Source organism: Hyaena hyaena, unplaced genomic scaffold (assembly GCF_003009895.1).
Source record: "Hyaena hyaena isolate Hyena2069 unplaced genomic scaffold, ASM300989v1 scaffold_318, whole genome shotgun sequence".
Taxonomy (NCBI): Eukaryota; Metazoa; Chordata; class Mammalia; order Carnivora; family Hyaenidae; genus Hyaena; species Hyaena hyaena.
Window position 1 is genome coordinate 843,379 of NW_024080949.1, and position 23,780 is coordinate 867,158.

The 23,780-nt window shown below is 39.5% G+C and overlaps 1 protein-coding gene across 4 annotated transcripts in view; it reads left to right on the forward strand.

The window, feature by feature from the left end:
• DMD (dystrophin) overlaps positions 1 to 23,780 on the forward strand; it is a 634,325-nt gene that overhangs the window by 281,825 nt on the left and 328,720 nt on the right. For all 4 annotated transcript variants that reach the window (XM_039248767.1, XM_039248768.1, XM_039248770.1 and 1 more), the window contains exons 8-9: positions 10,540 to 10,660; positions 11,290 to 11,558. In XM_039248767.1, coding sequence (XP_039104698.1) covers positions 10,540 to 10,660; positions 11,290 to 11,558 — 390 coding nt within the window. The remainder of the gene's footprint in view (positions 1 to 10,539; positions 10,661 to 11,289; positions 11,559 to 23,780) is intronic.

The window sequence follows — 23,780 nt, forward strand, 5'->3', positions numbered from 1 at the left end:
TTTTTTTTTTGAGAGAGAGAGCGTGAGCAGGGGAGGGTCAGAGAGAGAGGGAGACACGGAATCCGAAGCAGGCTCCAGGCTCTGAGCTAGCCATCAGCACAGAGCCCGACGTGGGACTCGAACCCACGAACCATGAGATCATGACATGAGCCGAAGTCGGACACTTAACCAACTGAGCCACCCAGGCTCCCCTTGAAAAACACTCTTAAAATAATATTTGTATAGGATATTGCCTTTATAGGGCACATTTACACATTCATTTAGTTTTACATGTACCCCTGATCTTTTTCTCTGTTGTTCCTTTTCCCAAAAGAAGCATTTTAGGAAAAACTGTAACATATCTCAGACTCCAAGGATTTATTGATTCTTTCAGTGATTATTTATTGAGGGCCTACCCTATGCCAGGTCTGAGGATAAAGGAGTGAACAAAACAAGACTCTGCCCCCACAGAACTTCAGATTTTACTGAGCAAAACAGCAAACCAGTAAATTAACATGTAAACTCCTATCACATCAGTGCTTGCGAGAGAAAATAAAACAACACTAGAGAAAGAATGAGAGGCAGTGGCTCCCCTGACGAGGTTATATTCCACCAAAGATCTGAGTGAGTGAGCCAAGCAAAGACCTTGAGTGAAGAATATTTTAGGCAGAAGAAGCCACGAATGCAGAAACCTAGAGGGAAGAACAGTTTCAGTGCACTCAGGGAACAAGTGGATGGGCTAACGGTAGCTTGTAGAGAGTGTCCAAGGCCAGATAATCATTCATGCTGGCTGCCATCGTTTGGAGTAGATTTTATTCTGTGCATAAGAAGACACTACTGGGGGACCGTAAGCAGGGATGATCTGACCTGGTTTCAAGTGTCCAGAAGCTGACTCTGGCTGCTCTCTGGAGAACTGACTCTGGAGGGAGCAAAACTGAAAGCAGGGAGAAAGTGAGGAGGCCGTGGAAGTCATTTGGGAAGGAGATGATGATGACTTGGCCTAGAGTGGAAATGATAGACATGATGAAAAGTTATTTGACCCAAGATATATTTTGAAGGTAGAGCTGACAGAACTGAAGATACATGGGATGTGGACTGTGAGAGAAAGTGAAGAGCCAAGGATATCTCTGAAGTCTCTGATTTGAACAACTGGAGACATGAGAATACCATTTATGGAGATGGGAAAGACTTTGAAGTGATCATGGATGAGGGCATGTACATGGAGCAAAACAAGGCTTCTGTTTTTAGATTGTATTGATAGACAGAGACAAATGGTATGATTCAGAAATTATTCACCACTTACACTTGAGAATCTCAAATTTTGGCTGTGCCTCCTGGGAATGGATATAAATTAATTTGTCACAGGGTCTCCTAATAATCAATTCATCTGAACTGTTGCTACAGAACGAATTTCCAAAAGTTAGGGTTTGGGTTCAACAACCTAAGACCTAATTCTCTACATGACCATGGGAATAGTTGGAGCTTTCACCAGTGGTTTCTCAAGGTCAGCTCAGAACTTAACAACATCATTGTCAGTAGGAAGTGACTTCCCCAGTGGTTGTTGGAAGCTGCCCAGGCCTAGGATTTAGAGTCAGACAGCTGTTCAAGATGCTGCGTGGGCACTAAACTATTCCTCCATAGTATCACAGATCTGCAAGCAGGCTGGACTCTATTCTAGCCCATGCCCATGATCTCAAAGAACACAACTTTTAGTTTAAAAAAAAATAAATCTCAACAAGGAGTTGGTTAAACACATTTCCCCCCGAAACACTCAAAAATGTTTTCTCATTGAGTACCATTAGATGTTTTAAATAATTTCAGGCTCCACATGCATCCATTTCTTTTTCGACTTTGCTTGAAACTGTTTCAGTTTCATTTATGAATGTTGTTCTTGCTGTTGACGATCCAAAACAACAGCTGAGACGTATCTGATACTATGATCCATTATCTTCACTTTCCCTCCAAAGTGGACTAGAAATAAAAAGGACCTTTTTTCCATCTTATTTAATGATGACTATGTAGTCAAACTCTTAGAAGTAGAAAGTTGGAGGGAGGTGTTGTGAAAGGCTGGGGAGAGGATGAAATGGGAAGTTGCTGTTCAATGGTAAGTTTCAGTTGTGCAGAAGGAATATGTTCTAGGGATCGGCTGTACGACTGAGTGTCTGGTATCAACACTACTTTGGGTCATGGGTTGAACTAACTTAAAACTTTCTTAAGAAGGTACATCTCATGTTAAGTATTTTTAGTGCAGTTTTTAAAGATCAGGATGATTTGACCTTTCCTTTATACTCCCTTTGCTCCATTTGTAGGACTTCTGTAATACTAGCTATTTCAAATGAATTTTAAGGGAATCCTTTGTCTTCTTGTTTTCTTCTTGTTGTTGTTCTCTTGCTGCTGCTTTCAGATTTCTTCCTTCCACAAATCCCCATCAATTTGCCTTAGATTCTTAGAGGCAAAATTCCTGCTACTCCAGTTAACCACCTTTCTGGATCTTGCCCCTTTCCAAAATCTTGGTTTCAAGTTCATTGGGCATAAATGCTCCTTAAGTCAGTATTCAGTAAATAAAGCATTGGTGATGTGTTTGAGACTCAGTAAACATAGTGGCTCTTTAAGTGAGGAGTGTCATTGTGGTGGTAGAATGTATCCAACTTTCTTATGAGAAGTGAAAATAATATGGGAGGCATATAGAAAAAGCAGAAATATGGAAACTAGCCTGATAATGTAGGATGACAAAACTAAAACACTGATCAATTTGTCACTATAGCTGTGTTAATGTCCTTGTCCTGTGCCCACTCAGGAACCATTTGTTTAATGAGTGGCACCATTAGATCACTTTAAATTTTAGGGTCTGTCTGCTGTTCACTCGTCTCTTAGCTAATGCTTCAGACTAGAGGAAAAGCCCCAAAGAGTATTTCTCACTTCTGAATGTGTGGGCATGAACATCTCCTTCAGGGAGGAAATCTTTAGGATTAAGAAGGCAGAGTTAATAGGGCCTCCTCTTGAGGAAAATCTGCTCAGTAACTCAAAGATTACATTCAGCTTTGCATCTGGCACATAAGAATAGGCCCAGAATAAGAGTTCTCAATTTTTCCCAATCGACAGCATTTAATTTTTTCTGTAATAATTCATGAGCCCAGGCTTTCACCCTCAAGCATGCTCTGCATCTAAATCAAACTGACCTCCATATAACACACTCTGGTTTTCTAACTGGGTGTTCTGTTACGTATTCAACAAAATTTATTACCCACTATGTGCCAAGCTCTGGCTATAATTTTTATCATCAGTAATGGTGTCTAGAAGAGATTATCTCAAATTGCCACCGTGTAACAGGCTTTTGGCCAAATAATGACCTAAACAACCTAAACATTTTGATTATAGAATATTCCAACTGGATGTTAGAATTTAGGTAAGGTATTTAGTAAACCCCCCACAGTTTACAAATGAGGGTACAAGGGCCCAGGGAGATCTTAGGACTGGTTCTAGATCACCCAGCCACACTTCAGCCCATCCCAGACTTGAGCATTCTTCTCACCACCTCAGTCTGCCTCATGGGGTTATTCCATCAAGTTCTGCTAACAAGTGTGAATAATGTCTAGCCATTCCATGAGATTTCAGTTGGAATAACACAAATATAGACTTGCCACTTCCGTGAGAATATAGATACAACTCAGCTCCATGGAAACTGCACATGGTTGAAAGAGATCTGTGTTTGGAAAAGTGAAGGTTTTAACTTGCATCCATAGTGATAGAACACTGTGTTAAGGTGAAAGCAGTATTGCTTTTCTCTCAAAAATGTCATTCCCTGTGCCCAGAGGTCTCATCTCGTCCCTCTCTTCCCTGAGGTACGTCAAGTACATCAGTATCTCACTTTTCATCCTCTCTATGCATAATTCTAAGCTACTTCTCATTATGATATTAATAGGTATTTGAGGTAAGATCCACCCTAGTTGGTTTTTTGTTTTCCTGTAAGGAGGAGAGACTGGGGCGGGGAGGGGGAATCAAATAATCAATGACTCGGTTCTTCTCTTTTGCTTTCCGGGTTTTTTTTTTTTTTTCCCCATTTCTGTCTTACTTCATGGCCATTAGGATTTTCCACTTACGCAGCTTCTAAATTATTATAATTCAGGAATCTCTCTCTTTCTCTCTCTCTCTCTCTCTCTTTTTTTTTTTTTTTTTTTTTTTTTTTTTTTTTTTTTTTTTTTTTTTTTTTTTTTTTGTTTTCACTCACCTTCAGTCTGGCTTAAGAATTTCAAGATTTGGATTCTAAGTGACTAATGAACTGATGGCGTTAGGGAAATCCTAACTTACCTGTACTTTACCCTGCATTGGTAAAACATTCATAGTATAAAAGTATCACCACAAACATATCTAGTCATCCAAACTATTGCTTCCTTAGGGACAAAGATCATGTTCCTACATCTTCCCTATCCTATACATAATAGATTCAAAATAAATATTTTTAATTAGCTAACTAATCAGCCTGCAGTCACCCAGTTGGTTAGTATTCGTGATACATAAATACTATCTCTCAGGGGCACGTGGCTGGCTCAGTGGGTAGAACACATGACCCTTGACCTCGGGGTTGTAAGTTTCAGCCCCACACTGGACGTAGAGATTGCTTAAATAAATAAACTTTAAAAGTAATAAATAACTGTTAACTATCAGAAGAGTTCACCTTAAAACATATGGATTTACCTTGGGATACCCCACCAGTACACTTTCGTAGTGCATGCTTCATATAAATTATTCCGTGAAACTTAAGAAGCTGAAGGAAAAATGTCAATTTAAATGCCTATTTTTTTCTCATTTGTAGGATGGAATGCTACTTTCTTTTCACAGAGGTGTTCTAGGTCTTTAGTAGTTGCTTCTGGTTCCTTCCACATCTCTCTTTTAGGCCTTGGAAAGGTTAAAAGGAGGCTGTGGGGAAGAGGGTGAGTTTTCAAGAAAATAATTTGATCTGTTCAAAGGATTCAGGAAGTAACTATCTTAACATCTGAATATTGCCCTCTAACTAACGTAAAGATTATTGTGTGTGTGTCGGGAGGAAGGGCTCTATATCTGATACCTTTTTCACATTAGCACATGAACGACCCCGTTTGTCTGACTTAAAATAGTAAGCATAACCTTTGAGACAAAATCAGTATAGCCTAGGCATGCGTATTTCCCCAAACGTCACTCAAATTGACTTTTTTTGAGAGGCAAGGCAGTTATCAAAGAGTTAAGTTTCCTAACATCGAATGTTCTTGTTTTTGTTTTAAAATGTCTCCGTTTTCCTTCCTCTTAAAATACAGTGAATTCTTCAGCAGTTTATGGTTAAGTCAATTAGATATTGAAAAATTGATTTTCCGTTATTTTAATGCAGGCTCTTCACGGGTTTCTGTCGTTGTGCTTTGCCTTTGCATTTGCTCCGTAAGCTTATCTCTTTTAAACTCCACGCTACGAGGGCCCCTGATACTTACTGCCCAGAACAGTGTCTCGTACATGTAGGTGCTCACAATCTGTTCAGTGGACAAATGGAAGAATTTGAACAATTATCGCCATGCTTAAAATGACATACTCCTATTTATGGTTTTTTCCACGTAGCGAGAAACATTACCATTTTCTTTGTCTTCTGATTTTCTTGAACCAACTATTTCTCCCTTTTTTCTGGGGTTTTTAACCTTTCTTATATCTAGTCTAAATCTTCCCCGATTCTAATGATATAGCACATAACCTTCCCTTCTATCCACTTTCTTTTCTTAATTTCAGACAACGATGTGAAAATAATGGTGCTTATGTCTTTGCAATGACAGAACTTCCTTTGTCTTTTCTTTAGACTCGTTTTAATCCTCAGTGACTCATATTTAAGAAATGAACTGTGCAGCTGTGATGGTGCTAAGCCCTTGGCAACAACTTGAGGGGCAAACAAGTGGTCTCTTACAATGGGTGTTCAGCTGTAACAATGGAATTGCAACATCAAACGGTGTCTTGGACTTTGTCAATATGATGAGACCTTTAAGATCCATTTCCTTCTTTGACAGCCCTCACTCCAATAATTGTCTTCACTTTCTCTTGTCTAGGTCATTAATATATTCCTTACTTCCACGGTCACCAACTGGCCTGGTTTGCAGGAGACTGTCCTGGGTTTAGCATTCAAGGTCTCACTTCATGAAGTACTCCTCAGTCCCGGACAAACCAGGATGGTTGATGACCCTACTGGTAGCTTCCATCTTTCACCCTATATTCAAACCTTTCCTATTCTAAAAAGAATGTATCATCCTTTTATGTTGTAATCTGCACCGTCTTCCTTCCCATCTTCCTTTCCTCTTTCTCAGAAAAAAAAATACTGCACTGTTCTCATCTAAAATACTCCTTCTTCCCCTACTCACTCCTCAACTAAGCCTACTTCTGAGGCTACTGCCCTCCACTGAAATTGCTCTCACCAACTCAATGAACACCTGTCAGTGCTAGTCTGGCTTTACCTCTGAGTGTCATGATTGGATGCTCTCCATCACTTTCTTCCTCTCTCTTTGATAGTTCTACATTTCTCATTTCCCCCATGCTTTCCACCTATCCATTCCATTCATTTTTGACCTCCCATGGGATCTATTTCCCCTGTCTGTCCATACATTTTGTAGATTCTCTAGAAGTTTCTCATTAGCCCACTCTACTGCCTGAGCAATCTCGTGTACTATGTCATTTTAATCCTCATCTCTATGCATAATCATAGGCACTCAGTGGATGTTAACTGAGAAAATGACTCCTGAATCTCCTTTTCTCCTTCCTAGACATCAGACTCTGGTATTCATTTCCTTCTGGAAGGAATGATACCTTTCCAAGCTGAGCATATCACAAGACAGATTTCCCCCTCATACTCGTGTTGGTTTATTAATTTTATCCTGAATGTGTATATGAAGTATTCTGTATCAGGGGTGTCTGGGTGGTTCAGTTGGTTAAGCGTCCAACTTTGGCTCAGGTCATGATCTCACGGTTCATGGGTTTGAGCCCCACATCGGGCTCTGTGCTGACACCTAGCTCAGAGCCTGGAGCCTGCTTCGGATTCTCTATCTCCCTCTCTCTCTGACCCTCTCCTGCTCACGCTGTCTCTATCTCTCTCTCAAAAATAAATGAAACATTAAAATTTTTTTTAAATAAAATAGGATTGTTATTCTGGATCAGAGACTGATTTCTTTTACCTAACAGGGAACGTCATCACTGTCTCCCCCCTTCCCACGGCCTTTGCTCCAAGTCTTCTTACTCCTAGTAAGGTAAGAGCCAATGGTGAGAACCAATGGAATATTTTTCTACATGACTGGCTGCATATTCCCTAGGCCAGAGACCAGGAGAAAGAATTGTTTTTCTATTGTAAAGGGGAAGGAAGCCTTCTCCTCCAGAAAGGATACCCTTCTCCTCCAGAAAGGATACCCTTCTCCTCCTGAAAGGGTCTCCTTGGAAACATAAAGGGCCTGAGTCCTAACTCTAACTTTTCTAAGAGCCAGATAGCCCCATGTGTCTTGGATTTTAAAAACTGGAAATGTCACCAAGGTCTGGGGTTTTTTTCCAAGCTGTAAAGACCTAAGGAGAGATCCACCCCAATCTTGCTGACAACTTGGAGCTTAACCTGGGAACTTCCTCTGGGCTCTAACCATTTGATCCTCTTGGGTGAGAGAAATTGACTAGACAGATGACTGCAGATCAGTTCCCATAGTATGGGAAGGTTCTCAGGAGCCAGAGCTTTTTATAGGTATGCTGAGAAATGCAGGAGAGTCTATTTTCTCTAATGCAGTTTAATTCACTCATCTACTCAACCTGGAAGCTCCCAGTCTTCCTTGTTTCTTCCTCTCTCTTATCTCCGGCATCTATTCAGTCACCAAATTCCCACACCCCTGCACTCTAACATTTCCCTACTCTATCTTTTTTTTTTTTGTACCACTGCCCTAGATCAGATCCTCATAATCTTTCACTAAATTCTTCCATTTGCCTCCTAACTGGCCTAATTCCATTTCTGCCCTTCTCAAAGGCATACTCTGTATGTATGTCAGGAACATCTATTTGAAATACACACATTCCCACACCACTTCCCTGCTTAAATCCTCTCAAAGGTTCCTGATCTCCTGGGGGCACCTGGGGTGGCTTCACTGGGATGCAGTTAAGCATCTGACTCTTGATTTCAGCTCAGATCATGAGATTGAGCCCTTTGTTGGGCTCGTGCTATGTGTGGAGCCTGCTTGAGAATCTTTTTCTCCTTCTTCCTCTGCCTCTGTCTCTCTCTTTCTCTCTCTCTCTCTCTCTCTCTCTCTCTCTGTCTCAAAAAAAAAAAAAAAGAAAGAAAGAAAAAGAAAACAGAAAGAAAACTGGCCTACTTGAGAAAACTTGAGATGTAGATAATACTTGCCAGGCTATATTATGTCTTCTGTCTTCACACATGTATTTTCATTGGTTTTCTTCTCCTTCCTCTAACCTTCACTTCGCTGGCTAATACATGTTCATGCTTTAGAATTCTTTATGAATACTGTCTTCTCTAGGAAGCCTTTCCCAGTTTCCTCTCCAATATGATGCAAACCTATAGCACTTTCCACACTGTATTGAAATTATTTCTGTGTTTGACTCTTCTACTATATACAGGTTTCTAAATGGGAGGGGTTGTTTTGCACTCAGCTTTGCATTTCTAGTTTCTTATACAACTACTGACACATAGTTCAATAAATGGAGCCATTATTATTTTATAATTATTAATGCCAGAGTAAATTGCTTCCTATCAAGTCCAAATGAAGAGGCTAGAAAAAATGATAATTTTCTTGAAGTTGGGAAAATTAAACGTATGAGAAAATATAACAATACAGGAACTGGATACACATACACACACGTGCACACACACACAGAGATTTCAAATGGGGTATTAGAGGGAGAATCAGCCTTACATGTAAGCAGAATAAATTACCCACCTACTCTGTATTATAATACCTACTCTGTATTATATCAACACCACAGAAATATCTCACTGTATAGAAAGTACCTCCCCATCCACAAACTGAATCCTAATATTTCACTTATAGAATTTTATTATTTCAATTCAAACACCTTGCCTCAGACTGCCTCAGTGGCTTAGTCAGTTAAGGGTCTGACTCTTGATTTTGGCTCAGGTCATGATCTCACAGTCATGGGAACGAGTCCCACATTAGGCTCTGTGCTAAGCATGGAGCCTGCTTAAGATTCTCCCTCCTCTCTCTCTCTACCCCTGACCCCTACTAGCAATCTGTCTCTCTCTTAAAATAAATAAGCATTTTTAAAAAATCAAACAGTTTGCCTCTTTCTACTGAATTGTTAAGTAACTGTGGAAGACAAATCATTTTGTAAAGGAACTCAGGATTTTTTTGAATGATGAGGATTTTATTTATACATGTGTCATATAATAGAGTTCTGGAGCATTCCTACAACACAATATATCTGAAGTTCAAAGGAGATGCAGCTAATTCTTCTCTCAGTAGCAGAACAGGGCTTAAATTCAAAACATTGTTAAAAATAGGACAGAATTGAAAAGAGATAAGAATAATTAAGCCCTAGGTCAGAGCAATTATTATTACTATTGTCTTTACACTGATCTATTAACATCTATGTGTACTTAATACTTTTATTAATATCTTCACTTCTCAGATGGCTGAATCTGCTCAATAACTCTCTTTGATGATCTCCAAGCATCTGTCATTTTATTCTAGCCTCATACACTGTCTCGCCACCATTAGCACTCAATGGCCTATGAAACTTACTGTTTTTACTCTCTTTCTAGTGTGTTACTTTTCTCTCTCTTTTCATCCAGAAGCTTCCTGAAGACAGAAACTATGTATTTTGCTTTCCTTTTAATCCTCTGTATCAATGAAGATTGCAGATTAGAGATTATAATTGATAACTAGTGTAGATAACCCCAAGAGACCTCTTCTAGGCCTATTCTTCCATAGAAACTTATTCCCACAATTCCTAAGTCCATTATACCTCAAAGTATTTCTACCATTCTCAAAGAAGTCACATTAGATAATGGGTATTTTTCAAAAGGACTGAGGTTTTACTTTACTGTGAGTATTTCACTTTATAAGTTGTCAGACATTATGACAGAATTAACTGATGGTTATGGATTGAACTGGTTGTATATTTCAGCACAACCTAAGTTCTTCCACATAGCCCTTTGGGCTCCCTACTGTGTTCTGGAAGAACTATTCTTGCGGCTATATGGAAATCTCCATTACCCCTGCTAGTGTTTTGTAATATGTATTTTGCAACTTTGCCTTCAGATTTCAAGTTTGGCACTCGGGTTGTAAAAATAAATCACTCTTATCTTAATGAAAAGGCATGAATGTATCTTGAAAGTTCCCCCATGCTCTCCAGAATAGTTTTATACACACAGTGGTTTCCTGATTCACGGGAAGATCCATATAGCCTTCTTTATCATTTTGTGACTATCGGTTTATAAATAAAGGAGATAGAAATTGACCTGGGAATTCCATAACCAAGTGCTGAACACCCAGGATTAATTTTGAGAAGAATGCCACAAGCCAAATAAGCATTTCTTTTCATCTCATTTCACAGGCCTTCAAGAGGGAATTGAAAACGAAAGAACCTGTAATCATGAGTACTCTTGAGACTGTACGACTATTTCTGACAGAGCAGCCTTTAGAAGGACTAGAGAAACTCTACCAGGAGCCCAGAGGTAATCGAATGTGGAACTGTAATAACATATTGATAGAAGGATCAGTGATGACAGAGCAACCCACCCATTCTTGCTGCCAGGGTCTGGATGGCGCTCATATTTTCTAAGTTAAATAGAATCGATTCAAATTAAACAGAGATGTTGGAAAAGAAAAAGGAACTCTAAACCACCGTGGATAAATCCGCTTGCACATTCATAAATAAACATTAAAAGAGATGAATCCGTGACCAGTTATTGATATATTTGGAAAATAGTAAACAGGAGATTTTCTGTGAGAAGGAATTCTGTCATTATAAAGACTACAAGCTAATTTTCCATTTAAGAGCCTGGCTGAAATAAATTAGAGCCTGTGGTGCACATCCTAACATGTTTCTACTTGATGGCTTAAGTGAATCTTGGATGATCTGAATGATAGAAGGTAGAACAGTTATACTCAGGAGAACACACTTGAGATGTTCTGGACAGTGTCAAAATTTATGCCGAGGCATTAAGGAACCATTAATCAGTGGGTTGGCTTCTTGTTGCCCTGTACTTCTTTCTTCCAGTGTGACCTTTTCAACAATTTTTTTTTTAAACAAAACAAAATAAAAAGTTATGTGGCCTAAAACCTTTTCATATTACCAATTTAGAGCTGCCTCCTGAGGAGAGAGCCCAGAATGTCACACGGCTCCTGCGAAAGCAGGCTGAGGAGGTCAACGCCGAGTGGGAAAAATTGAACCTGCACTCTGCAGACTGGCAGAGAAAAATAGACGAGGCCCTCGAAAGACTCCAGGAACTTCAGGAGGCAACGGATGAGCTTGACCTCAAGCTACGTCAAGCTGAGGTGATCAAGGGCTCCTGGCAGCCTGTGGGTGACCTCCTCATTGACTCTCTCCAAGATCACCTCGAAAAAGTCAAGGTACCATCTCTTCCTTTGCTTCAGGGCCCTTTGAGAGACTCCAAGGAGGTTCTAATCTGAACTTTGGGAAGTATTTTCTTCTCCCAAAGTTAAAGATAGGGCCCTTATGCATCAGAAATCAGTTGATTTTTCACAAATTCAAAACAATCTTGCATGTGGTATTTTCTCTAAGAGCAGATGGTGATCTAATCATCTCTAACTTTAATAATGTGGAATGAAATATTTAAAAGTTACAGAGTGAAGCAATCCTTTTGATTTTCCTATTAGGGAATTAATTTAAGTATTTGTACGGAAACGACCTGATTTTACGTGTGTGTGTGTGTGTGTGTGTGTGTGTGTGTGTATATGTGTGTGTTCTTTGTGCTAGTTACTATCAGAGTAGGGAAAAATACAACACTTAATCAAAAGCAAGGAGTCTAGGCTTTGGCCTTTTTGCTAACTAAATTACATGACTTGGGTGAGTTATGGTACTGTGAACTGAGGCTGTTACTTCTGCCCTTCCCTTAGAAGGCAATGTATATAATACAATTTTGAGTTGTATTAGTCCACTGTGGGTATTAGGCAATATCATTATATATTTGGAATACTGTCCATGAGACCAAAGTTAAATTCTCTTGTGGCAGCAAGATGATAAGTGTATTTATTAAGAAGAATATACATATTTATGAGTAACATTATGAAAACCAGCTTGAAAACATAACCAACTTGAAACATATTTTATTTACTCATCCAGTGTCAAAAGCAACAAAAGTCCTCCCGGGTTCAAATTCAAGAGAAGTGAAATTCTCACCTGCACTTGGCATGTCTGCCAGCAGCCTCATCCTGGAAGGTCTCTTCCCCTTTGGCTTTCATGACATTGTTTCGTACATTTTTCTTCTTCCCTTTTTTCCCTCAATTCTGAAACTTTACCCACCCTTCCGATGTTGGTGTGCCCCACTTTCTAACCTTAGCTCAGTTCCCTTTGTATTGTATAACGCTCCCAACTTGAAGTGGCATGACGGTGACAAATGTAGATTTCCAGTCTGGATGTCTTTTCTGGTCTTCTTGCCCACGTGTCATTAGAATCAAAATGCAGCTGTTCTGATACCAAGTTCATTCATTCTCATGTTTGGCCATTCCCCTACCGCTGCCCCCTCTTACCTGCCCTTTCTTCTATGTTTCCTGTTTCACTTAATGAATCTCAATCCAATGAGCTGCTCAGGCTTGTAACTTGAGTTTCTTCCTTAAATCCTTCTACATTTTGACTGATTGCACCTGACTGCTCATTTTACCTCAGAGTGTCTCTTTTCTATTTTCTCTCCTCTTTTCAACCAGTGCACTGTTCTAGCCTCCCAGTGTGTGTTACTCAAATGATTGTATTATGCATCTATAAATCCCATACCCCATTCAATGTATCTGGCATATCATGAACACTGCATTTTCTTTTTTTTTTTAGTTTATATTTAAATTCCACTTAGTTAACATGCAGTGTAATGTTAGTTTCAAGTGTACAAAATAGTGATTCAACACTTGTGTGCAACACCCGGGGCTTATCATGACAAGCGATCAAGCATTTTAAATATTTGGTGAATGATTGAATGAATGCACAGTTTCTTTACTGATATTTCTATCTTCTCCATCCTCTTGTGATTCCAATCCAAACTTCCTGTGGGAGACTGCCTGCCTGAGAATGAAGCCCAATGAATGGAGAAGGCAGGTGGCCCTTTTCTTCCTTGCTGTGACTTAAATTCCTATTACTCCCATCATTCAGGCCATTCCGCATGCTCTGACCATATCATCCCTTTACCCAAACCTTTTTTCTTAACTCTCTGCCTTTGCCAATGCTCTTGGCTTTGATTACCTCTACCTTACGTGCCTGGTGATCTTCTATTTGGCTCTCAGTGCCCAGCTCAAATTGGGCATCTGTCTTTGGAGTTGGTCCTGAGTGTCTCCCACCCCAGCTCCTACCGAGCAGAAGAAATGGCCCTCAGTTCACTGGTGTCTTAGATCACCACACGTGCTTCAACGGTCACACGTACATTTCCCATAGACAGTGAGGTTCCTAAGAGCGAAGGTCATGCTGTATATCTTTGAATGCTGAGCTCCTAGCACACTGTCAGCAACATATAAAGGAATCTAGTTCTGTCTCTTTGTTCCTTTGCTCCACTCTTGTTTATGAGCCACTATATACTGTGCTATACATGTAGTTACAAATGAAACAGACTTGGTCTTTGCCCTTATGAAACCTACAGTCTAATGTTCAACTGAATAGCTTTTCATGAAATAGTAGGAGAAGATTTCAGAGAAGATTTAAAAATTTGACTCTGTAACTTTGAAAATCTCTTCCACCCTAACATTCTGTGACTCCTTGTCTAAGAAATAAAGCAATGGTTACTATTGCTGGCTGCTTGAAAATTAAAATGAAATGTATTACCTTGTATTTGTTCAGACTTAAAAATAATACTTTTGTTCAAAAATATAGGAACTACGTCTTAAAAAAAATCTTCTCCCAAAATGACAAATAAGTTTAGGAGAATGTCCGAAAGGAACCAAATTAGTTTATTAATTAAATGACTGAATCCATAGACTGTAGAGCAGACATAAGGGATTCATTTTTAGCCATATGCACCACGCAGGAGCCTTTGTACTATGCGGGGTGTGGATGGAGAATGTACGCAGCATGATTCCGTAACGAAAAGCCATTAAACATAGAGCAGCTCAAAACTCAGTTGATCCTCACTGAAGCCAATTTGCATTTTTCCTTACACTTCCCTTCACCTACCTGTTCCTGATCCTCAGCCCAAGTTCATTTCCCACACCCTAATCAGGAAGCCTCCCTCATTCTGATATTGGTAACAACAAAACACATATGCACGAAATATCCCTCTCTAAAAGAGCTTAAATATGCCAACCCTTCAAATAAATCGTTTTTCTCTGTTGCTTCTCAACAACACTGGGTTTGAAACTCTGAAGCTTTGGTGGGGGTCGTTTATGAGGAGTCAACTTTATTAACTAAAACTTACTTTGAAAAGAAGTAGAAGAGTTCTTAAAACCAGTGTTCCCACTTTTCTACTCAGCAATTTAAGCCCTCGGAGACCCCACGCTGTAGGGGACTCCACACTCTTAGCTAGACATGTAGCCAGAGAACATTTTATTTACCCACTTCAGTTCATTTTCATCAGCCCTAGTGACTCTATTGTATTACTTGCCTCCATTCTGATCTTATTTGTTAAAGAAGTTGTTACACAAGTAACTATGCCCTGTGTTATTTCTGTGGGATTTAGCATTATATCATTTCATTAGCAAATATGGCCTTGGGATTTGGGGACTGGATAGAACAGCAACAACAACAACGAAATCCTGGGACACTGTGGAGGTGGCATTGTTACTGGCTAATCATCTCCGGGACAGCGTACGTATGGTAAATCACGAGAAAGGAACACAATGTCAATATTGACTATTTAGCCCCCTAAGAAAAATCTCAGCCTTCCACATACAGCTTCCTAAGAAATCACCCCTAGAATAAAATCTAAAATGTAAAGGCCTCTTTATTTTTTAAATTCATGATTTATTGCTTATCAGATATCTTAAGGACACAAACATGATTCCCCACTTAACTGGAAATAACACCAGCATTTCTGTGACTATACAAATACTCTTACTTTCCTTATAGTAATGGAGAGTAAGAATACTCCTTGAATCTCTAGGCATTCTGTTCTACCTAGATCTGTAAGTGGAATATATGCAGGTTTTAATAAAGTAGAACAACCTTGAAGCAAAAGTCTACATACGATGTTTTTGCTCTTGAGAACGATTCCTGTGTGAAAAACTTTGGGAGTTGTTGTTTTTCCAAGTTTTCTTTTTGTTCTAATCGACCATAGTTTCTTTGTACAGACTGATATATCATTCTGGAGCCAGGAATATTTCACTGCCCTTAGCTTGCCTGTTGCCTCTAAACACAGTTTTTCACACCATAACCATAATTAAACTCCCCCAAGCTGCCATTTGGGATCATGCAAATGTGTCACAACTATGTAGTTATTTATCTTATAGTTTTTTTTTTAATCAGACTTTTAACTTACAGCTCTTCCTGTGAAAGGTCAAGGACAGAGATTCTCTGAGTTTTTCCTTAAAGTTCTTATGATGAAATATTTTGATTAGACCTTTCTGGAATTATAATTGAGAATAATGTAATAATATGGGTCGTAGACCAGGGAATCTCATGAAGCCACCATGCCCTCCTGACTTATTTCTGTTCAACATTCACATCTAGAAATGTAAGAAGATAACTGGCAAATGCATCGCTTCGGGCCTACCATCCTGAGTCCCTTTGGTTTGGTTTATGTGAGAAATTTGCCAAAGGAATGCTATCTCAGAATTTGACATTGAGGAAAGCAGACGCTTTCAGCCATGTTCACACAATTCTCTCTTCTCTCACTGCTTTTCTCATCTTACCTCTGGTTTCTAATGTTTTATTATTGTTTTATTCATTTTGTGTTATTGTCATTTATACGAGCCAATTTTAAATCCTTTCTTGTATGTGAGTTTTATAGAGAAAGCTAATAACCCATTCGGGTGGAAAGCTTATCATCCATTCGGATGGAGGTATTCGAGATTAGACAGAACCATCACCAACAGGGCAGCCCTGACAGTGAACTCTGGATAAAGAAATGATGTCTCCGTATTGACTGAGGTGTACTGCCCGTAGTAGGAAAAGGAAAGTTTACTAATGTTCCCTTAATGGTTGTAAACAGCAAATGAATTGCCTTTGCTTGAGAAGAACATACAAACAAGAAAGGTGTAAACCTTTATAACTCTGGGTTGAATATGGAACTAGAACCTGTCATACGAAGCAACCTGGGTTTTAATCTCGTTTTTTAAGCATGAATTTGTGATGTTTAAAAACCTATCATTTGCCCTTTAATATCTTGGAATGCTTCCATAAGAAGGCATATTACAGTAAAGTCTCACGTACTGTAAAAGTGTGGTGTTTATTTATTGATTTATTGATTTATTTTGGAAATAGAACGGTCATTGTTGGCTTTAAGAAAGCTTAGAAACTGGGGCGCCTGGGTGGCTTAGTCGGTTAAGCGTCCGACTTTCGCTTAGGTCATGATCTCGCAGTTCGTGGGTTCGAGCCCCGTGTCGGGCTCTGTGCTGACTGCCAGCTCAGAGCCTGGAGCCTGTTTCAGAGTCTGTGACTCCTTCTCTCTCTGACCCTTACCTGCTCACGCTGTCTCTCTCTCTCTCTCTCTCTCCTAGAAATAAATTTAAAAAAAATTAAAAAAAAAGAAAGCTTAGAAACTAAAGTAGGAATTAGTCATCATAAAAATCCTGACCAAACGATTCATTCAGTGTACAATAAACTGTAAGTTAGCATTCCGGGAGAGCTTATTAGTTCCCACGAATTCGCGCTCATTTCTTGCTTTGTTTATAAAGCTAAGAGCAAATTACTTAGGACAGCAATGTCGAATCACGTTTCTTACCCAAGGCGTCTGATTTTAGTGAGCACTGTGTGTGTTTTAAAAGCCTCTACCTCGACTTAGGCAAATAGAGCCTTCGTTTACCATGCTATTCCCATCCTGCCTTTGAAACTTCTGAAAAGCCAGTGCAGAGTAATTGTTTCAGACATCTGCTTAGCATACTTTGAAGTGCATATAAGTTCTTTTTCGGTTTCATTTGAACCCCAGCTGTCTTCACCGAAGTCTATAATCAATCTGAATTAAGTTGTCCTACTTCTCCTAATAAGTCTCTTATTAAGTTCTGCATCAGCCTCTTAGGGAGACTTAAAAGCTAATTCATGTAGAATTGCCATTTTCTCCTAATTCATTTGTCAGCTCTCCAAATTCCAAGGAAAACAATTGCAAAGACTATTAATTTGGCTCTTCATAAACAACTTATGTAAGTGTAGTATACATTGGAACTGAGCAAACGATTTAAAACAGTGGGTGGGAGGAAATGAGTTGATGACATTCAACACGCTTTCTTTTTTGACTGTTTCGAGATGCTGGCTACATTCAAAGCATAAAGGCCTTTATTTAATAAGAGGAACATCCTTCTGCTTTCACTTTCATAAATAAGATAATTACCGAGTGAACTTTGCTTAAAGATAGGGAAAGGCTTTAGAACAGTTGGAAAAGGAACATGCTCTTTTTATTATTGAACTTATTTTAATTTGGACTTCTTTGTATTCCTTTGATGGGCCATGATAAAAGAAGGAGCTAGAATTGGTTCCCATGGTCATTGCGTTAAATCAGAGCTATGCAGCACCTCTTCTGGTCATGGGACATTTAGGAGAACATGGATAATCAGAATGTTCAGCTAATGAGTTCATCTGACATTATTCTACTAAGGAAGTATTTAATTAGAGAATAAAAATTTCTCCAAAGAATGTCATCCTTCCTACGCTTTTGAAAACAACCATATCAAAGCCTGATCCTTTCATATGCCAATCCTGTTTACTGGGGATTTACTCCAGAAGCTTTGTTTGTGGCTGGTAGTAATTATGAATACTATTCCTCAAGAGTCTTAGATAATAAAAAGACTCTTCAAAACAAAAGCTTAAGTAATATACTGTCAGCATTAATGGATCTAAAAACTCAGTCATTCATTCATTCATGACATGGTTAAAACCTCATTAAGGCACGTGAATGTTTATTTCGTGAATCAAACTGTAGTGGGAATCACATTCATGGCTGCTCAGTCTTCCTCAGCATATTGTTACATAGTTCCAAGCCGAGGGAGCAAGAATTTGTACCAGCTTGTGCGGATGTGTGCTGGTTCCACCTTAACTAGAAACATTTGGGAAATGTGAGTGTTACTCACTAAAATTCCGTATTTCCTTAGAAGATGGAAGCACATGGCCAGTGTGTATTTTTATTCTCCTTTGGAACCTACCGAAGTTGTAACAAGTTTCAAGTTCACAACTATGTCACTCTCCTACCATAAGCACAACAAGGAATGATTTAAGAACGAATAACCCAAGGACTGGGCTCCTGCTGTGTTCCTGTCATGCTTGGCAATTACAGTTTTCAGAATTCCACAGTTAACACTGGCATCAGTAGTAGGCCTTACACAGCCTTACGTTAACTAAGTTCAACAATGGCGTTGAATAATTGTTCCTGGTAAACCAGTTTTCTGGATATCATGGAAGCAGATGTGCTTATGACTTCTTTATACCAAAAGAACATTTTTCAGTTATATTTTACATCGTGCTTCTCAAACTCTTCCATGTCGCCTCTCTTAATGACCAAGGAGTTGAAGCCTGCTGTCTTCCCCTCCCCGCTGCTTACTTCCTTTTACCACGATGTTTCTTATTTTATTGTTTACACCTCACGTCAATTTTGTGATCTTCTCCATAATGTATTTGTTGTGTTTTAATATGAAAGTGGTTTTCTCCAGTACTTAAATGAAATAAATCCCCCAGTACATTTACCCATGGGTATGAAAGTGTCATTTGACAAGCATGATGTGAAAACCTGCCCAGTTTGTGCAGGCCTTCTCTTTTTCCATAAACTTCTTTCTTTTGTGTCCACATATGCACGGAGTAGATCCCTGCCATTGCAGATTTATCTGTTGCAGTTTTATCTGATCACCGTGACCCACAAGGTCCATGACTTGGAGTTCTTTGTAATTTTGAACACGTATTCTTTGAGGCTTCTGTGCAGCAGTCAATTAACTAATGACTTAACTTGTGTTAGAGGTCACGTTCCCTGGAAGCAGACCCTGAGAACAGGGGTCTGGGTGCACATTGATTTATAGACAGTCTGCTTTCAGGAGAAGCCCGTATGGGAGGTAGGACAGCATAATAAGGGAGAAGAAGGGCCAAGCCAGTATGCCATCGCAAGCAAAATCTAGCTGTGTGTCCTGAGTCCTACAGAGAGAGCACTGGAGTATATATGACGCAACAGAGTTGTCCATTCATACGCCAGCTAATGACTGGGGGTGGCCAGTGGTGTGCCAGTAAATAGGTATCAGTTAGCTCTCAGGTGCCGTGAACACCGATTTGTGGCATTTTCCGATTCTGGTGGTGTAAATACTCCCACTCCGGCAGACTTGGGCTACCAACATGACCCCACTGAATGCAGAATTAGGAAGAGAAGCACACAGTGGGCTCTTGGGCTCTGCTCCACCACACCACTGGCTGTGGCCCATGCCTGGAGATCAGTTACCTCCTGGGCCAAGAGTACGTGTTAACTCCAGGACTAGGGGCCTTCCATCAACAGGGGTCACCTTTCTGAAGCTGAGAGGCATCCATGAGACGTTAGTAGCCGTTAGTCACAGCAGCTGGGGGTAGATGCGCAAGCCAGGAAAAGGGTCTCCTGCAACTGGCAAGCAAGCCTAGTAATCCATTCAGCCGCCATATCTCGACGTGGCCTTTTTAATGCTGTTTTGTTCTTGCACGTGCAGTCATTCTTTAGAAGTGAAGAAGATTTTGTTTCTTGATGGAAAATCCACCCTCCCTATGACCCCCCCCCCCCGCCCAGGTACATTTTGGAATTGATAATGAACGAGAAGAGTTAATGAAAAGGTCTAAGAAAGTGATGCCCATTAGTAAGAAAATAGCTTTATAAGAGACTTGGGTTTCATAGTTGTACAGTCTATAGGTGTCTGAATTGGGCAGATATTTGCGGATTTGGCGATTCAAGTTATCCACACATAGCCACTGGGGATGTCAAGAATTTTCTATGGCGGTGGTTCTCACCTTAGTGTGCATCAGAATCACCTGGAGGGCTTGTGGAAACCCATATTGGTGAACCGCTTTCCCAGAGCTTCAGATTCAGATGGGCTGGAGCAGGGCTGAGAATCTGCATTTCTAACCACTTCCCTGGTGATGGTGATGCTTTTGGTCCAGGGACACTGTGAAGCTGCAGTATATGTATAGGAATATGTGTTTTGTTTATTGCTAATAATTCATCAATTTGTCAATAATTCTTCCGTAAATATACCATTGATTACTTCATTTGTATTTATCAACATCCACAACATCTCATTGAAAAGTGAACGCAGGCACCTGGCCTTCTCTGGGAGTGATTGATAGCTTACGCAGGGAGCACAGTTTCCCTCGGAAACCTTGAAATGAATGATGGCCCACTCTCTATGAGTCTCTCTCGTGGAAGACATTCACAGTTATTTAGTCCAATTTTCCTACTGCTGTTTTACTGGCACTCATATAATTTAGGGGTTGCTTCAGATGACTATGAGGTTCACTTGCCTTCCCACTATTGATACTTTTAAAATTAAGACATTTAGTCACATAATCTTTCACCTTGTCTACACACTATCACATTTACGAATAACAACAATTAAATTTTTTTCAATACAACTAATTTAAAACTTCTCCTCAGAATTTCCTGCTGAGCATACTGCTTATAAGCAAGTCTTGCAGAGAGTTTCTGGAATCGAAGACATTGAGAATACTTGAAACTATTCAATTTTTTAAATTTCATTTTGAGAGAGAGAGAGAGAGAGGGAGAGAGAGAAGATGAGTGGAGGAGGGGGCAGAGGGAAAGAAAGAGGGAGGGAGGGAGGGAGGGAGAGAGAGAGAGAGAGAGAGAGAGAGAGAGACTCCCAAGCAGGCTCCATGCTCAGCACAGAGCCCAACATGGGGCCTGATCCCATGATGCTGAGATCATGACCTGAGCGGAAATCAAGAGTTGGACTCAACCGACCGAGCCACCCAGGCACCCTGAGACTATTTGGCTTTTTGAAGTTAAAACCTGCTTGCTAGATATGAATACTGGGTAGCTTATCCAGGAGTCCCTGCATTTTACAGCTTCTAACCCCATGGAGGCCCTGCGTTCAGGGGAGGAGGGTATATGTGCCCAGAGATGGAGACAGATGTGAGAAGTAACTGGGAGGAAGTAGGAAGTAGTCTGAACTGCAGTGATTGGGGACGGGGGATTTTTTTCCCCTAAAGTCAGTGCAAAATCAGTCTATTAAATGCCTGTGAAAAAAATTCAGTGTTGTGGTATGGGGTGAGTGGTATATGTAAGGAGACTCATGGAACAAATATAATAGAAACAAATGTCTTTAACTGTGCTTTAATGTCAACCAAAAAACATTCCAAACAAACTTTCCCCTTTATTCTGGGTTCCTGGCCAGGGGCGGGGGAGGGGGTTACATTGCAAGTAATTTGATTAATGTTCAATGTAAAATTGAAATAACTATGTATAAACCCACTCAAATCAAGTAACATAATTGAGTTAACTGAATGAGGCAGAGTAAGGGCACATTGATTTTCAATATTTTTAAAAATTGGTCCACATATCATTGTTATGTTTTTGTTTGTAAACCTCAATATTTATTAAGTTTCCACAGTGTGTTCAGTCCTAAAATGTCAAATTCTCTTAGTCAGAGTGAGGCTGGAGAATCTAACACTAAGATAGATTTCTATTTCCTTTTAAAGAATTGATTTTTATGGTGGATGTTTTTCCCTCATGCAGCTAAGAGACTGCTGGTTCTGTTTCAAAGCACACATGCTTTTAGAAGTCTTATTCCCTGGGATTCCACATTATTATGGACTCGGTGGTCTCATTTAGAACTTTCTCCTATCAAATATTCAAATCCTATTATCATGATCTTCACATGACATTAAACAAGTTAGCAAAGAGAATAAAGTCGATTTATTAGCCATATATGCCAAAGTATAGTAGTGAACTAAGTAGAAACAAAAGCAAAGGAGGAAAATAAGCAGTATATATTGGTTTGTTTTTGAGAACTGGTGACAAACCACACTGAGTTTCATTTTATTTACTTGTCTTCCTACCGGAATACATTTTAACCCAGTTTGGTATCTATATATTGCTGTGAACTTAATTCCTATTAGTTCTTATTAAGTCAATCTCATTTGATGCCCTGTGGTTTGAGGCTTTAGTCTGTCCCAGAGACGAGTAGGCCACATGCAACAACAATCCACGTATTCACCCACCACTCGACAGTTGGCTTTTGGCATCAACATATTTCTAGCAGGCACAGGGCTAAAGCCAGACAATGGTTCATTGTTTTCAACCTACACAGGACCCGTACTAGAATCGTGACAAGAGTTATCCAATATAATGGTAACTTTTGTGCATCTAATACAGCATAAAGCTAAAAGAAATATAAGGCAAACAATTGAGCATAAGTTCTATTGATCCTTTGACTCACACAGGGAATAAAATATTACCTTTGTAACCGCCCTGCCATTTTGCTATACAGGTTGAAAGAAGCCATTTTCAAGGTTGTCTCCGTGTTAAAATTGCCTGGGGGTTGGGGTTGAGTGTCAGATGCAAAATGGGTCTTAATGAAATCTGACCCACTTTGGCTTTCCAAAAAAAGTGTTGAATGCTGAGTGAAAAGATTTTTTTTCATTTTAGACCCTTTTTTTTTTTAACTGAAATAACATTCTCCTTTAAATAATCGATACAACATCACTCACCTGGATTTTTGAGGATGCTTAGTCATACTCCTTTTTTGAAAAAGAAAAAAAATCTATTACTATTAAAGTGTGATATCTTTGTTCCCTGAATACTGATCACTTTTTTTCAAAGGTAGGTTTGGCCAATGACTTTGAGGGTTTGTTTTTTTTTTTTTTAAATAACGCTTAAGTGCATTAATTAGACAGTTTGACGCTTAGATACATTTGTATAAGTAGTAATTTATTCATCATCCACATGCACTTAAGTGGACATTATCATGATAGTAGTTGTCATAACAGAACAACACAGATAATATGAATTTAGATCTTACTTTAAGGTGTGATCAGAAACAGAGGAGTATCTTGAAAGTGAAAGTTCTCAATAATATAGTAAAAACCTGAGTCAGCTCCTGGTTCCACTTAAAAGGCTAGATCTTTTCCACATACACATATATATTGAGATAAAAATAACAGCCACTAATAAATGTGGAGGGGCAATGTGGCTTTCAAGTAAATACATAAGACTTTCTTCTCAGCCTAGGGATATAATGAAGAGGAACCACTAAAAAACTTACCAATATAATTTTTATTTTTTTTTTTAATTTTTTAACGTTTATTTATTTTTGAGAGAGAGAGAGACAGAACACGGGGAAGGGCAGAGAGAGAGGGAGACACAGAATCCAAAGCAGGCCCCAGGCTCTGAACTATCAGCCCAGAGCCCGATGCGGGGCTCGAACCCACAAACCGTGAGATCATGACCCGAGCCGAAGTCGGACGCCCAACCGACTGAGCCACCCAGGTGCCCCCCAATATAATTTTTAAACGTGCTGTTGCATTATTTTTAA